The sequence below is a fragment of the Bubalus kerabau genome, chromosome 6, assembly GCF_029407905.1.
Source record: "Bubalus kerabau isolate K-KA32 ecotype Philippines breed swamp buffalo chromosome 6, PCC_UOA_SB_1v2, whole genome shotgun sequence".
NCBI classification, from domain to species: Eukaryota; Metazoa; Chordata; class Mammalia; order Artiodactyla; family Bovidae; genus Bubalus; species Bubalus kerabau.
In genome coordinates, this window is record NC_073629.1 from 1,325,899 (window position 1) to 1,343,841 (window position 17,943).

The window sequence follows — 17,943 nt, forward strand, 5'->3', positions numbered from 1 at the left end:
GATAACTTAAATACAAAGGAACCACAATTAAACTGTTGATTGACTGCTCAACTTCAAAAGTCAAGTCAGAATACAGTGAAATATCACCTGAAATAGAGTAACTGTCAAACTAGAAGCCTGTATCTAGTAAGACTACCTCTGAAGAACTGACATAAAAAAGGTATTTTCTAGAAAAGGATGAAAAGGGAAGAAGTGAATGATATAAAAGGAAAATAGGACTAAAATTGTTTTATATCAGCAAACTCTGACTTAAAGGAACTGGTAAAGAATGTACTTTAGCTCTGGAGCACTAGCACGATGGCATCTGGCTGCAAAATTGGCCCATCCATCCACAACAGTAACCTGGCCAGTTTAGGGGCCGAGTTCCTGCAGATGTTGGACTCTGAGGTTGATTATCTGCACCTGGATGTAATAGATGGGCATTTTGTTCCCAACATCACCTTTGGTCACCCTGCAGTAGAAAGCCTCCAAAAGGAGCTACGCCAGGACTCTTCCTTTGACGTGCACATGGTAGTGTCCAGGCCAGAAGAGTGAGTAAAACCAATGGCTATAGCAGGAGCCAATCAACATACCTTTCATCTGGAGGCTACAGACAAGCCAGGAGCTTTGACCAAAGACGTTCGAGAGAATGGAATGAAGGCTGGCCTTGCTATCAAACCAGGAACTACAGGTATTTGACACCATTGGGTAATCAATCAGATAGATATGGCCTTGGTTATGACAGTGAAACATGGGCTTGTAGGGCAGAAACTCATGAAAGATATGATGCCAAAGGTTCACTGCTTGAGGACCCAGTTCCCATCTTTGGACATCGAGGTTGATGGTGGAGTAGGTCCAGACACCATCCATAAATGTGCAGAGGCAGGAGCTAACACAATTGTGTCTGGCAGTGCCATTATGAAGAGTGAAGACCCCAGATCTGTGATCAACCTGTTAAGAAATGTTTGCTCAGAAGCTGCTCGGAAATGTTTCCTTGATCGATGAAATCACAAGGAACCCAGTGTTCCTGCTTATGAGATCTTTACTAGAAAACAAGAATACTGACCACCAAATCATACCACAGTTGAGGCAACGCTGCTTTTCTGAGAAATTAGTCATTCCAGTGACTAAAATCCATCATGCAGAGTGTTTCAAGAGGCTAGAAATTGTGTATAACTACATTTTTAGTGATGGAATTGAAAGATTAGTGTGGTAAAATACCATTTTTACTGGGAGACTTGATTTTTATAGACAGTAAAAATATGGATGTATTAACATTTCAAGCAGAAAAAAGTTCACTGCCTAAAGAAGGCATGTTAGCTACTACGGACAAAAAAATTTTTTTTTAATTCATAAAAAGAATTGTCTTCAGTTTCTTGGCTGTTTTCTGAAAGCAAAAGAAGTTCTTCAGTTTTTCCTGTTTCATGTCATTTTTGATTTGTGTACGTGTGCGATAACTAAGTTTGTATCTGACTAGGAATAGCATACTTACTCTCCTAGCTTCAAAAACATTTATTTTTTGCTTTGCACCTTTATATTTGATACATTTAAAACAAACTGTATAATGGGAAAAAAGAAAAAAAAAAGAATGTGCTTGAGATACCAAATGACCCCACACAGAAAACCTGTAACAGAAAAGGGAAAAGTACAAGCAAAAATGTAGGTAAATCTAATATAGTAAAGACTAATAAAACAATAATAATATTTTTGATTCAGAAGAAGATAGAGTGTCCTGAACAATATAAGCATATAAAATTAGACAAGGGATGGAAAAATTATAATGAGCTAAGGTATATATTCAGGAGAAAGGCAAAGGTACTTATTGACTTTAGACTTTGTTAACTACTCTTGTAAAATATGAATGTCTATCTTCCTTGCAATAGCAGAAACAAAATGGGCCAAATGCAAAACCTTCAAGAAATTCAAAAGAATGTCAAAAAGAGAACAGGGAAATCAATAACAGAAAATACTTTCAAATAAAAAAACTTACAATAAGATATATATATATAGATCCAAATTTATCAGGACTCACAATAAACATAAATTGACTGAAATTTCCAGTTAAAAGCCAAATTTGTGAGAAATAGATTAACAAAAATTCAGCTATAAAATACTATTTTTGTCAGGATGTATCATAACATGAGGGCACAGAAAAACTGAAATTCAAGTAATGAAAAAAATATGCCATGTCAGCACTACATGGGAAAACAATGAATCATTTGATACAAAGAAATGCAATGACAAGATTATAAAAGAGCTTTCTGAAGAATAAGCAGTTTTTCTGAACCAAAGCAGTATATATAACTGAGTCTCAGATTCATTTCACCTCATTTTAATTCAGCTCAGGGCTTGAGCTTATTAATAACCTTTATAAATCAGATTCCTTTATTTAAGTGTACTAGCATGTCTTCTGACATTTTGATAACCATGCCACTTCATATAAAACACTGAGAAAATGGTAACGAGATTAAAGCCTAGTATAGAGCCCTATAGCACAATAAAGAAGTATCTTTAAAGTCTGATATCTGTTTTCTTATAGTTGCTCAAGGAATTACAAACCCCATTACTATTATTCACATCTTATTCCTTAACTTTATTCACAATCCTATCAAGGTACATTTTCTCAAATACTGAAAATCTAGACATTTTGTCAATAATACCTTTACTTATTTATGCATGAATATGTACATACACACATCTATCTACACATACATACACACTTATACAAAACATATACACATATATATACATATAGATAAATCATAGTAATACTGTACCTCATAGGTAGTTCCATAATGGCATGTAAATTGGCACTGTCTGTTAGTTTCTGCATCTTGCTCAACGTTGGTATAAAATATTACTCCATCTCCAGAGCAGGATACAATCTGCTTATCATTTGTGCATGGTAAGAACTTTGCACTAAATATATTTGCTCGGTGCCCTGAACGAATTGTTGTCAAAACCTAAAACACAGAGAGGAGTTTTTAGTAATTTATTGCTAAATTACTAAAGAGTAAATTTATTACTAATTACTAAATTACTAAGATTAATTTTTAGTAATTTATTATTTCCTAAAAAGAAGCATTCGGATTCAAACTTAATATAATCCTTGCCAGGAATAAATTCTCATTAACACTCTCAGCTCAAATGAAAAATTATCATTTGAGTCCAAGCTATTGGGTTGGCTAAAAAGTTTGTTCAAGTTTTTGCATAACATGGAAAATCCCAAATGAACTTTTTGGCTAACCCAATATTATAATTAGAAAAAAAAAATCAGAATCTCACATATTTTATTTCCCTCTGAGATGTAAAGAAGATTAAGTATAGCAACAAGAATAGTGCTGAAACAGAGTCCCCCTAAAACTAAGTTCCTCTGCAGAGTTTATCTCTATCCAAATTTTATTTCCTGTCTAGTCCAATATCTGTTTCTCTCATGCCTGAGGAGAATCATAGAAAATGGGACTGAGACCAAGCAGGAACCTGTGAGGCCATCCCAGGCCTAAAAGTCTTTGAGTGTCTTCTGTTTCCTTGTTTGTAGGAAAACGGCTTTCAGCCTCCTAGACCTTCCCTGAGTTCCAAAAGGCAGATTCAGTTACTAATTAGGAGACTGAGGAAATTAGAAAGGGCAAGGGAACTTGGTTCTGGTTCTCTGCAGGGGAGGAGAAGGGGTTGTGCATAACAGTTTGATACACATCTCTGAGTTCTACAAGAACTTAAGGCCCCTAGCCAGAAGGAGGACGGTAACTTGAGGCTGAGCATGTGGACACAGGCTGGAGATTCCTAGAACAATGTTATCTTACCACCAGCCAACCAGCCAGGGTTACATACCTGGTAGCCCGCCCCCCAAATTCTGTTTGTAAAAATTTCTTCCCTGAAAACCATGGAGAGTTTGGGTCTCTTTGTTCCTCTTGCATGATCCTTGCAATAAACGTTGCTCTGCTCCAAATTCTAAAATTTTGGTTTGTCTGGCCTCATTGTGCATCAGGAACGCAAACGGGTTCAACAAGAGTGCCTTGAAAATTAAATATGTGTATTTCTACCTATTTGGTATATGTGACTCATTCATAAACTCATAGTAAATATGAAAAGACTATCTTGATTGACTTTTGAAATTGTTTCCTAAATGATTAAGTCATTCCCTTTCAGGATGAAAAAATAAAAACAAACTGAGTCTTAAAGAATCATAAAAGTAAAGTAATAAAATGGTACAGAAGTTCCTACGTCTGTAAAGAATAAGTTCCTACACCTAAATCCTTAATAATTTAAAAGATCAGAATTCCTGTGACAGAAGTATGGTTTAAAATAAACATTGCAACATTTGTAACAAACACAGCAGATAAAAGACCAAATCCCCCTACAGTGCTTAAAAATTGAGAGAGAAAAAAAAAAAGGGCAAAAGATCTGAATATAGTCCAAGATAAACAAATGGGCCTTAAAAATTTGAAAAACCATCAACTTCATATAGGAAATGCAAATTGAAACTACACTGAGATCACCAATTTCCAGTTTTTAGATTAGCAAAAATTCAAAAGCTTGACAACATACTGTATAAGTCAGTGTGGCGGGGAGAGGGACACCAGGCTCTTTAAACAATTTTGGTGGGATGCTAAATGGTGTGAGCCCAATAGAAAGGAAATTAGCAATCTCTCACAAAACTACATATGCATTAACACTTTGATCAGACAAGTCTATTTCTAAGAATTTACTCTGAAGGTATACATCCAACAATAAAACAAAAAACAAAAAACAGTTATTTACTGAGTCATTTATAATAGCAAACAAAACACAGGAGACTGGCTGAATAAATTCCAGTACATCCCCACAATGTATATAGAATGGAGATTTAGCACAATGGAAGTATCTGTTGTAGTTTTTTATTTTTAAAATGTGCTTTAAAAAAAGGGAGAGTATGTCAAAACAGAAACATAAAGTTTCTTTAGTTCACTTTAAATGTCTTACTGAACAAAACTAACATACTACTGTAAATCAACTATACTCCAATAAAATTTTTTTAAATAAAAGAACAACAAAAAAATGTCTTACTGAACAAAGTGGAGCACTTTGAGCATCCAAAAGATTATCAGTGATAGATTATAATTTATTGAATAAAAATAAAAATCTATAATCCCATAGTAATTTTTTCAAAATGATGGCAAAGACAAATGCTCATATTTACCAAAAAATGTCAATTAGTAAATGTGGAAGAAATGATAGAATTAAAAAACACTATTTGTAATGACATTATAACAACTGATTAAATATTGAAACCATTTATGAAAAAGAATATTTACACAATCTCAACACACTACTTCATAGATAGCTTATAATCACAAAGGATAAATGTACCCTCACAATGGAAAGATCAAATTTAACATCACCAGTCAGGGAACAAATATCATGTACCACAACATCATAGAGAAGTCTTAGCAAAAATGTTTAATTTTAATCAACTCATGAAGAAACAGACAAATCCAAATGGAGGGACATTCTATGAAATGACTTGATAGTCAATATAATAATAAAACAACATATCAATGTCATGAAAGACCAAAAAGTTGCATGAACTATTCTCAAGCAGATAAAGGAAATATGACAACTAAATGAAATGTGTGATGCTGCACTGGGGGCTAGATTAAGAGAGGCATGGCAGTGCTAAAGAACACTACTGAAACAAATGGGAAAATTTGAATATATACAGGTATATATATACATGTACTATGTGTGGATATATGTAATATACTATAGATATATTGTAATATATATATAATATGCTGGTTTAGTCACTAAGCCATGTCCAACTCTTGCAACCCCATGGACTGTAGCCTGCCAGACTCCTCTGTCCAAAAGATTCTCCAGGCAAGAATACTGGAGTGGGTTGCCATGTCCTTCTCCAGGAGATCTTCCCAACCCAGGAATCAAGCCCAGGCCTCCTGCACTGCAGGCAGATTCTTTCCCAATTGAGCTATAAGGGAAGCTATCTAATATACTACAGATACTATGTATACTATAGATACAGCAGGCATATACTAGGATATGCCTGCATAACACTGAAGAGAGGATGTTACATTCAGCAATCACTGCAGTTACCCCCAATGGTTAACCCTGAGGGGAACTTAGAACAGCGATAAATAGGCTGCCAGTCATCAAGCCATCAGCCTCTGCAGACACCCCCAATGGTATACCCTGAGGGGAATCAGGATGGAGAAAAAAAGGACCTTAGATAGTTAAGGGACAGAACAAAGGAACAATTTCATTAAGCCCAGATTCCAGTATCTTCCCCAGGAAAAGAAAAAATTTATCTTCCTAAATTTATTAACTTGAGATGTCTGGATTTTCTTAAATTAGCATCAATCTTTTGGTGTTCTGACACCTGGAGTTTTGTGGATTGTTTTTTTTCTTTTGCAGAAACTCTTATACTTATCCTGGCTCCCCTTTACCTCCTCAGAACAGTCCCTCAGAGATATCTGAGAGGCTGTCTCCCTGGCTTAAGTCCTCAGTATGTCCACTGAATAAAACACAATTCTCAACATTTAGGATGTGCATTTTTTTAGTCGATAGAACAAAATCATATATATCATATATATATATAGCATACAGGCAATTCTCATTACTACTGGTAGTTATGTTCTATAAAGTCACCACTAAGATTACATTGTTTTTTAATCAATAAGTTGTGCCTGACTCTTTTGCGACTCCATGGACTATAGCCCACTGGGCTCCTCTGTCCAAGGGATTTCCCAGGCAAAAATACTGGAGTGGGCTGCCGTTTCCTTCCCCAAGAGATCTTCCCAACCCAGTTATCGAACATAAGACTCCTGAATTGGCATGTGGATTCTTTACCACTGAGCCACCAAGGAAGTCCTAACACTGCCTTAAGCAAGTGCTGTATCCATTACCAACTGCTCCTGTGAAAATACAGGGTTAGGTTTCTGTGAGGCTCTGGTCACAAACTTTTCATCAACAAATCAATAAGTAACTCTGTTGTATGTGTTTGTTTAAAGACACACTAATTAACACATATTGTTGATTCATTAACAATGAACTTAGGGCAAAGAGTACTATAATTCATATCTAAATATTCATTGGAAGGACTGATGCTAAAGGTGAAACTACAATACTTTAGCCACTTGATGTGAAGAAATGAGTTATTAGAAAAGACCTTGATGCTGAGAAAGACTGAAGGCAAAGAGAAAAGGCAGCGGCAGAGGATGAGATAGTGTCACTGACTCAATGAACATGAATCTGAGAGAATTACAGGAGACAATAAAAAACAGGCAAGCCTGGTGGGCTGTAGTCCACAGGGTCACAGAGTTGGACACGACTAGTGACTGGACAACAAACAGTAACAAATGAAGCTCATCTAACATATTTTCTCTATAAAGTATATTCCAGGTGTCTTATACTTAGGAAGACTAGACGATACTCAGGAAGATAACTGGGGACCCTTTTAACCATTGAAGTCATGAACAAAAAGCACAAAAATGCAAAACGTGTGACATTCAATATATCACACAAAGGATGCAGTATGCTTACAGTATTCGATGTGAAACAAGAAGTACCCAGCAGCACCTTGTTTGATCTCATCTGAGAACATGTGTATTGATGTATGAGTTAGGCAATTCAAATTTTTTGCCACTCTGTACATGTGAATGGCCATCAATGACCAGAAAAGCACTGAAAGTTATTGATGTGGAAGGGTAAAAATAAATTTAATGAGTTGGTAAACGTGCAAACATAGAATCTCTAAGTAAAGAGGATCAACTCAATATTCAATATTATACTTTCTGACCATGGTAACTGCATTACAGTTATACAGGATAATGTTCTTGTTCTTAGTAGACAGATGTCAGAGTATTCATGAAATGCATGACACCTCCAAATTATTCTGAAATACTTTTTTCAAAAGTCTATTTGTGGATGTTGATTGTATTACCTTATCGATCAGTTTTCAAATTTAAAAAAAATTTAGGAAAAGATACATCAACTTTATTTTTGGTTTGGTTTCAAGTAACTATTTACAATATAAGACTAATTGACAAATTCATTAACTGACAGTACGACACCAAGCCAGAACACAGATAAATATTAGCAGCTAATTACCTTGACAACTTAGATGAAGTAAATACTTAAATTTAAATAAGTATTACAGTCACTTCATCTAAGTCCTGGGGTCACAAACAAAACAAGGGTTTGCTGAGTACCATACAGTACTCCACTGTAGGTCTTATCTGTTGTTGATCAGTCACTCAGTCGTGTCCTACTCTCTGCAGGACTCCAGGCTTCCCTGGCCATTAATGCACATTTAATGAGGGTCAAATAAAAAAAGAGGAGAGTCATTGTACCTACATTAACCAAAGCCAATGGACAATAAAAATTGTCTGTAAAGCATGTTAAACTTGTTCATTCCTCTCTCCAAGTATAAGACACTGAGATCTGCTCAATTAAAGTATAAGAAATAACATAGAGAATAATTAATGTAAAGCTTTTAAACAAGATAGAATCATAGACTTTAATGTCAACATATATTTCAGCATAATTTACCAAGTAGCATATATTTCAGCATGATTTACCAAGTAGCTAAGTACATCTAAGTACACACAATGTATGCTAGGTCTTTCATAGTTTTAATCTGATAGGTCTTTGACTTTAGTCACCTTCAGTAGACATTATTAACAATTTGATTTATCTCCATTCAACAGGTTTATGCATAGCTTCAAAAACAAAAGCAGGAATCTCATTCAATATACTAATGTGTGTTGGCATATATCACTCAAAAATGGAAAGAAATTTCTTAATTAATCAGAGTAACTATTAAAGTAATTAAGTCCTTTCCACTGAACCAATCTGTTCTCTCTGAAAAAATCTCTTCATTGCAGATGTCCCACTCCAAATTTATTCCCTCTCTAGTATTCCACACCTTAATAACATCACTATCCACCCACACCTAGTTGATCACTATCCACCACACCTTGATCACCTAGTTTATCAAGTCAAAATCTAACATTTCTCTTTCCTTAACCACTATATAAGAAAGTGGAAATACTAACAAAGGTAATGCCAAAGAATGCTCAAGCTAACTCACAACTGTGGCTCAGATCATGAACTCCTTATTGCCAAATTCAGACTTAAACTGAAGAAAGTAGGGAAAACCACTAGACCATTCATGTATACGCTACGCTAACCTAAGTCACTTCAATCGTGTACGACTCTGTGTGACCCCATAGACGGCAGCCCACCAGGCTCCCCCGTCCCTGGGATTCTCCAGGTAAGAACACTGGAGTGGGTTGCCATTTCCTTCTCCAATGCATGAAAGTGAAAAGTGAAAGTGAAGTCGCTCAGTCGCGTCTGACTCTTAGCGACCCCATGGACTGTGTAGCCTACCAGGCTCCTCCGTCCATGGGATTTTCCAGGCAAGAGTACTGGAGTGGGGTGCCATTGCCTTCTCGGCCATTCAGGTATAACCTAAATCAAATTCCTTATGATTATACAGTGAAAGTGAGAAATAGATTTAAGGGACTAGATCTGATAGACAGAGTGCCTGATGAACTATGGATGGAGGTACATGACACTGCACAAGAGACAGGAAGTAAAACCATCCCCAAGAAAAAGAAATGCAAAAAAGCAAAATGGCTGTCTAAGGAGGCCTTACAAATAGCTGTGAAAAGAAGAAAAGCCAAAAGCAAAGAAGAAAAGGAAAGATACACCCATTTGAATGCAGAGTTCCAAAGAATAGCAAGGAGAGATAAGAAAGCCTTCCTCAGTGATCAGTGCAAATAGAGGGAAACAATAGAATGGGAAAGATTACAGCTCTCTTCAAGAAAATTAGAGATACCAAGAGAACATTTCATGCAAAAATGGGCTCGATAAAGGACAAAAATGGTATGGACCTGACAGAAGCAGAAGATATTAAGAAGAGGTGGCAAGAATACACAGAAGAACTGTACAAAAAAGATCTTCACGACCCAGATAATCACAATGGTGTGATCACTCACCTATAGCCAGACATCCTGCCGTGTGAAGTCAAGTGGACCTTAAGAAGCATCACTACAAACAAAGCTAGTGGAGAGGACAGAATTCCAGTTGAGCTATTTCAAATCCTAAAAGATGATGCTGTGAAAGTGCTGCATTCAATATGCCAGCAAATTTGGAAAATTCAGCAGTGACCACAGAACTGGAAAACGTCCGTTTTCATTCCAATCCCTAGGAAAGGCAATGCCAAGGAATGCTCAACTACCGCACAATTGCACTCATATCACATGCTAGCAAAGTAATGCTCAGAATTCTCGAAGCCAGGCTTCAACAATACGTAAACCGTATCTAGATGTTCAAGCTGGTTTTAGAAAAGGCAGAGGAACCAGAGATCAAATTGCCAACATCCGCTGAATCATCGAAAAAGCAAGAGGGTTCCAGAATAACATGTATTTCTACTTTATTGACTATGCCAAAGCCTTTGACTGTGTGGATCACAATAAACTGTGGACAATTCTGAAAGAGATGAGAATACCAGACCACCTGACCGGCCTCTTGAGAAACCTGTATGCAGGTCAGGAAGCAATACTTAGAACTGGACATGGAACAGACTGGTTCCAAATAGGAAAAGGAGTATGTCAAGGCTGTATATTGTCACCCTGCTTATTTAACTTATATACATCATGAGGAACGCTGGGCTAGATGAAGCACAAGCTGGAATCAAGATTGCTAGGAGAAATATCAATAACCTCAGATATGCCGATAACATCACCCTTATAGGAGAAAGTGAAGAAGAACTAAAGAACTTCGTGATGAAAGTGAAAGAGGAGAATGAAAAAGTTGGCTTAAAGCTCAACATTCAGAAAACGAAGATCATGGCATCAGGTCCCATCACTTCATGGCAAATAGATGGAGAAGCAGTGGAAACAGTGGCAGATTTTATTTTTCTGGGCTCCAAAATCACTGTAGATGGTGACTGCAGCCATGAAATTAAAAGACGCTTACTCCTTGGAAGAAAAGTTATTAACAACCCAGACAGCATGTTAAAAAGCAGAGACATTACTTTGTCCACAAAGGTTTGTCTAGTCAAGGCTATGGTTTTTCCAGGAGTCATGTATGGATATGAGAGTTGGACTATAGAGAAAGCTGAGCACCGAAGAATTGATGCTTTTGACCTGTGGTCTTGGAGAAGACTCTTGAGAGTCCCTTGGACTGCAAGGCGATCCAACCAGTCCATCCTAAAGGAAATCAGTCCTGAATGTGCATTAGAAGGCCTGATGTTGAAGCTGAAACTCCAATACATTAGCCACCTGATGGAAACATACTACTTACTGGAAAAGAACCTGATGCTAGAGAAGAGCAAAGGCAGGAGGAGCAGGAGTGACAGGATGAGATAGTTGGATGGCATCATCAACTCAATGTACATGATTTTCTGCAAACTCCAGGAGATGGTGAAGGACAGGGAAGCCTAGTATGCTGTAGTCCATGGCATCGCAAAGAGTCGGATAGGACTTAGTTCTGAACTGAACTTCTCTAATTAATAGATAATTGTTGAACGAACTATATTTATGTATATACAGTTAGTAATTTTACCAAAGGCTGGAATTTGTTTTTAATGTGGAAATGGGTCAATGCAATCAATAGAGACGCACGCTACTGGAGGTAAACAGCAATAACGTGTCAATTTAAGAAAAATTAGATGGACAGGTGCAAACAGTTATAAATTTTAAAAACTGGAAATATTTTCTAATGTATGCTTTCCTTGGATTAATAGAAAACACCATCCCGAAAATGGATTTCTGTTCTTGGATTTCAGAAAAACCTAAAACTAATGCCCAAAAGAGATGGAAGTTGGCAGAGTAACAATATGAAATGAATATAAATGATATTTTAAAATACGATTAGCAACAAATGTGAAAGTGAACTAGCTATAACATCCCTCACTCTGCTAATCATCAGGTTACTGTCACTAATCTCACTGGCCAAGCACATATCGCTTTCTTTGTGCATCATGTTATACACAACAGTTCTAAAACTTCAAGCTTGGTCCAGGAGTGTCCAGATAGAAGATGTTAGCTCTTCAATGTCTTAGTAAAAATCACCTCTCCCCAAATTCACCCCTACTCCTCTCTAAGGCACTGAATACAGAAACTTCTTGCCTTCTTTTACTCATACTTATTGAGCACCTACTATGTAACAGGTAATTTACTAAGTGTTGAGGAAACTAAAACAAAATTATCATTGTCCCAAATAAGTTAGAATCTAATAGTGAGCAACATGCAAACACAAACATGTAATTGCTGCTGCTGCTGCTAAGTCGCTTAAGTCACGTCCGACTCTGTGTGACCCCATAGACAGCAGCCCACCAGGCTCCCCCGGCCTTGGGAATCTCCAGGCAAGAAAACTGGAGTGGGTTGCCATTTCCTTCTCCAATGCATGAAAGGAAAAGTCAAAGTGAATTCGCTCATTTGTGTCTGATGCTTAGCGACCCCACGGACTATAGCCTACCAGGCTCCTCCATCCATGGGATTTTCCAGGCGAGAGTACCAGAGTGGGTTGCCATTGCCTTCTCCACATAGTAATTGAGTTATCCATAAAATACAAGAACATGGGGAAGGAATGCCTACATCCACCTAGAGGAAATTAGAGATTATTACAGATTATTTCAGACGAAGCTGAAGATTCAATACTTTGGCCACCTGATGCAAAGAACTGACTCACTGGGAAAGACCCTGATCCTGGGAAAGACTGAGGGCAGGAGGAAAAGGGGATGACAGAGGATGAGATGGTTGGATGGCATAACCGACTCAATAGACATGAGTTTGAGCAGGCTCCAGGAGTTGGTGATGGACAGGGAAGCCTGGCATGCTGCAGTGCATGGGGTCTCAAAGAGTTGGACACGACTGAGCAACTGCACTGAACAGATAAGAGTTGAGGCTCAAAGGATGAAATTAAACTTGCCAAGTAGGTAGGAGGTGCATGGGAAAGAACACACCACTAACCGAGAAAAGTAGAAGAAAAGCATAGAAGAAACAAATAACATTTTATGCTCTAAGAACTAAAGGTAGCTGGATGAAGCCAAATCAAACTTTTGCATATATTCAGGATTTCTTTAACAGGATGCTCCAAGGCTACCAGAGGACTAACTTCCTTCTGTTTCATCTATACCATGAGAAGGACCTTTGGGAGTCCTCATGGTAGAGACAGTGCCAGAATAGTGTATAAAGTCTCCTACAGGAATCCATACATGATTGGGATCCTGAGCTTTGTTTCTATTTACCTTGACCTTCAAGGTCACCAAAACTGAAGTTTAGATATAAGACTGACAAATATCTTCAGGGTAAAAGTTATCATGCTCACTTCTCTGGATTCACCTTTTTCCCTTCCATTTTGTATAATTTTATTTATTCACTTTTGGCTATGCTGGGTCTTCGCTGCTGGGTGGGCTTTTCTCCAGCTGTGGAGCGCAAGGGCTACTGTTTAGTTGCAATGCACAGGCTTCTCACTGTGGTGGCTTCTCTTGTCATGGAGCACAGGCTCTAGCGTGCATGGGCTCAGTGTTGCCACTCCCAGGCCCTAGAACACAGGCTCAAGAGTTGCGGCTTAAGGGCTTAGTTGCTCCACAGCACATGGAATCCTGCCAGATCAGGGACTGAACTCATGTCTCCTGCACTGGCAGGTGGATTCTTTACCACTGAGCCACTAGGGAAGACTTCCCTTCTATTTCAGACTGATAATTCTTTACTATCAAAATAGTCTTTTGTTACTTTTAGTATAATTTTTTAATCAAGTATTTTTTTAGTTCATTTCAGTAGGAGAATTGGTCCAAAGAAACTAGCCTGTAACTTTAAGGGGGAAAGCCTTTTTATATATATATAAAATATATATAATATAGATATATTATCATAGATCTCAAATATATATATATACATAAAATACATATTTAAGTGTTCCCTATTAATGGCATCATATCTTAATTATATATATCATAGATCATTTGAGATCTATGATATATATAATTAAGATATGATGCCATTAGTAAGGAACATTTAAATCTATTTTTTAAAAGTTTTAAAAATTTTATATGCCATAAATTAATTTTTCCATCAACTCACAGGATCTAAAAATAGAGTGGGATTATAAGAACAGGTAATATCTGACTCAAGATCAAAAAACTTTACTTTCCTATGTAATGAATTATCAGTGCTTCAAAACAATAATATTCCTATATGACAGCAAATTTAGATCTCCTAAAACCACTATAAGAAAACTATAAAGTCTTTTTATACTTAAAATCTATTAAAGTATTATCTGTTAGTCATTTCTCAAATTGAAAAGAGTAATCACTTTAAAGGCAAAATAAAATCTTTTAAAAATTACTCCAATAGGTATATTCACAAAATAATTGAAAGCAGGGGCTTGGAGAGATATTTGTACTGTTATGCTCATAGCAGCATTATTCACAATAGCCAAAAAGGTGGAAATAACCCAAGTGTCCTCTGGCAGATGAAAGCATGAGCAAAATGTGATATATACATACAAAGTCAGCTTTAAAAAGAAAAGAAATCCTGACACATGGATGAACCTTAAGGACCTTACTCTAAGGAAAATAAACCAGTCATATAAGGACAAATACTGTACACAAACACTTATATGAGGTACCTGGAATAGACAAATTCAAGGAGACAGAAAATAGAATAATGGTTGCCATGTGCTGGAGAAGGGAAGAATGGAGCGTTACTGCTTAATGAGCAGGGTCTGCTTTGCAAGACTGGAGTTTTGTGGCTCAATGATGGTGATGATATCACAACAATATGAATCAACTTAATGCTGGTACACTGAACTCTAGAAAATGGTTAACAAGTTGAATTTTATGTAATGTATATTTTCACAATTTTTATTTTAAAAAGTAAAGCTCTATATTTAAAAAAAAATTATTCCATTGGTATCTAGATGAGTGATTTAAATACTATAAACATTAAATTTCTGATGTGTGCTGCATGCTGTCACTTCACTTGTGTCTGACTCTTTGCGACCCCATGGACTGTAGCCCACCAGGCTCCTCTATCAACTCTCCAGGCAGGAATACTGGAGTGGGTAGCCATTCCCTTCTCCAGAGGATCTTCCTGCCCTAGGAACTGAATCTAGGTCTCCCTCATTGCAGGCAGATTCTTTATCTGAGTCACCAGGGAAGGCCCAATTTCTGATTGTGATAATCCAAAAGTATTCCACATATACATTATTCTAGGAAGTTTTCTCTGTTGTAAGAAAAAGGTTCTTTGAGTAACTGCAAGCTAAGACAATCAGGATTTGGAAACAACAACTTTCCCTCTGCTAAGTCACGACAGTTAAGTGAAGCTATCTCTCCTTTAATGAAGAAGAGCCTCAATAAGAACCTCTTTTTAGGCTGTAGAACCACAAACATTTATTTAATTATCTAAACTATTTAAATGTAGAAAAAAATTTTTAAATGAACCATTTATTCTGTAAGATTGCTAATATTAAAACTTTAGTCTGACAATCTACAATGTTCTCATTCACATGAAAGTATCTGTATACCTACTTACTTATATAAAGTCAGAAAAAGAGCCAATAAAAATTAGAACATAATCCTAATTAAAACTCAGTATGATATCCCAGTTTACTGAATTGGATGTTTTATGAGCATTTTATTAGAACCTAGCCACTGTGTGTAAACTGATAAAATTCAGTTTCTTAAAATGCTTGGCTGATTCCGTGATTATAAGATTAGATTCTGTGAGCAAAAAAGAAAAAAAAAACACAGTTTTCGCCACGAAGAATGGTTTATTGAGATATCATTTTTTGCAATTTTATCCACATGAATAAATGAAACATATTTAAATTTTCCAGAGTTGAATGAAATCTAATGTTTTCCTAAAGAAATTAAGTAACCACATGCAATAACTTCCAAATTATGTAATAAACTTTAGCAAAATAACAACATTCTTTGCAAATGCCCACTTCATGATTATGCACTATTTGATTTCTAGCTTCTTTTTTTTTTTTTCTCATTAAGTTGTAGATTTTTAAAAACCACTTTACCTTTCTGCTGTAAGGATTACTAATTACTAGCTTGGTGTCATCTGAGCCAGATAAAATATATTCTCCAGTCTCATTCCAACAGATTGTATTAACCTAAGAAGAAAGAAAAAGAAGAAATTTAAGCAGACTTAAAGTAATAATGAGTATGCCATCTTCAATTAGCTAATAGTTCAGAATTTTATATCACTAGATAGCATTTCAAAAGCAGAGACATTACTTTGCCAACAAAGGTCCGTCTAGTCAAGGCTATGGTTTTTCCAGTGGTCATGTATGGATGTGAAAGTTGGACTACGAAGAAAGCTGAGTGCTGAAGAATTGATGCTTTTGAACTGTGGTGTTGGAGAAGACTCTTGAGAGTCCGTTGGGACTGCAAAGAGATCCAACCAGTCCATTCTAAAGGAGATCAGTCCTGGGTGTTCTTTGGAAGGACTGATGCTAAAGCTGAAACTCCAGTATTTTGGCCACCTCATGCGAAGAGTTGACTCATTGGAAAAGACTCATGCTGGGAGGGATTGAGGGCAGGAGATGAAGGGGAAAACAGAGGATGAGATGGCTGGATGGCATCACCAACTCGATGGACGTGAGTTTGGGTGAACTCCGCGAGTTGATGATGGACAGGGAGGCCTGGAGTGCTGCAATTCATGGGGTTGCAAAGAGTCGGAAATGACTGAGCAACTGAACTGAATGAGATTACATCTATGGTAAATAAAATTTACCAGTTTACTTAGTGAAAATATATACTGAGTACCATTTAGCAAACACAATGTTCTATTAATTTATAAAGACTCATAAATTAAGTATGAGACTTTCTTAAGTTTTATTTAAATTTATTTTAAATAGTCCATTTTATATACAGGGATATAAAACCAAGTCACCTAAGAAGGAATTAGAAAAACTTACTAAAGAGCTATAGCAATTAAGGTTGTGTGGTACTGTCATGATCACAAACATATATATAAATCAGTGGCACAGAACTGAGTCCAGAAATAACCCTTATATTTATGGTCAGATAATTTTTCACAAGGGGGCTAACTAAGACAATTGAATGGAGAAAGAATAATCTTTTCAACAAATGGTGCAGTAACCACTAGATATACACAAGCAAAAGAACAAATCTGGATCCCTACTTCACATCATATACAAAAAGTAACTAAAAATGATCAAAGATTTAAATGTAAGAACCAAAACTTTAAAACCCTTAGAAGGAAACAGGTCTCAATCTTCCTGAAAACTAAAACCACAATAACCACTTCACATTCATTAAGATGGCTATAATAATTTAAGAAAAAACATAGAATATAAGAAGAAAATGCCAAGAAATTGGAACTCTGATACATTTCTGGTAGGTATGCATTACAGTACAACTATTTGGAAAGCAGTTTGGAAGTATGTCAAAAACTGAAACAGTTACCCTTTGAGCCAGCAATTCTATAACAAAATGTAGAATTTTCAGAGAACTGAAAGCATATCACATAAAATCTTGAACACAAAAGTTCATAGCTGCATTATTCACAACAGGCAAAAAGAGAAGGGAAGTAATCCAAATGTCTACCAACTCATACTGAGTGAAGTAAGTCAGACAGAGAAGAACTATCTTATGATATCCCTTATATGTGGAATCTAAAAAGAAATAATACAAATGAACTTACTTACAAAACAGAAAGAGATTCACAGACTTAGAAAATAAACTTATGGTTGGCAGGAGGAAGGGAGTTTCAGAAGGTCATGTACAGGTTGCTATACTCAAAATGGGTAACCAACAAGAACCTACTGTATAGCACATGGAAGTCTACTCAATGTTACGTGCCAGCCTGGATAGGACGGGGGTATGCGGGTGAATGGATACACATATATGTATGGCTGAGTCCCTTTGTTATTCAACTGAAACTACCACAACATTGTTAATCAACTATAACCCAATACAAATAAAAA

General features: G+C 36.5%; 1 protein-coding gene and 1 pseudogene across 10 annotated transcripts in view; one reads left to right on the top strand and one right to left on the bottom strand.

Moving 5' to 3' along the window:
• The window catches only part of DCAF6 (DDB1 and CUL4 associated factor 6), a 183,810-nt gene that overhangs the window by 119,016 nt on the left and 46,851 nt on the right, over positions 1 to 17,943 (bottom strand). For all 10 annotated transcript variants that reach the window (XM_055587162.1, XM_055587165.1, XM_055587158.1 and 7 more), the window contains exons 3-4: positions 16,012 to 16,104; positions 2,757 to 2,942 (exon numbers count right to left, since the gene is read on the bottom strand). In XM_055587162.1, coding sequence (XP_055443137.1) covers positions 2,757 to 2,942; positions 16,012 to 16,104 — 279 coding nt within the window. The remainder of the gene's footprint in view (positions 1 to 2,756; positions 2,943 to 16,011; positions 16,105 to 17,943) is intronic.
• Positions 298 to 1,001, top strand: LOC129656539 (ribulose-phosphate 3-epimerase-like; annotated as a pseudogene).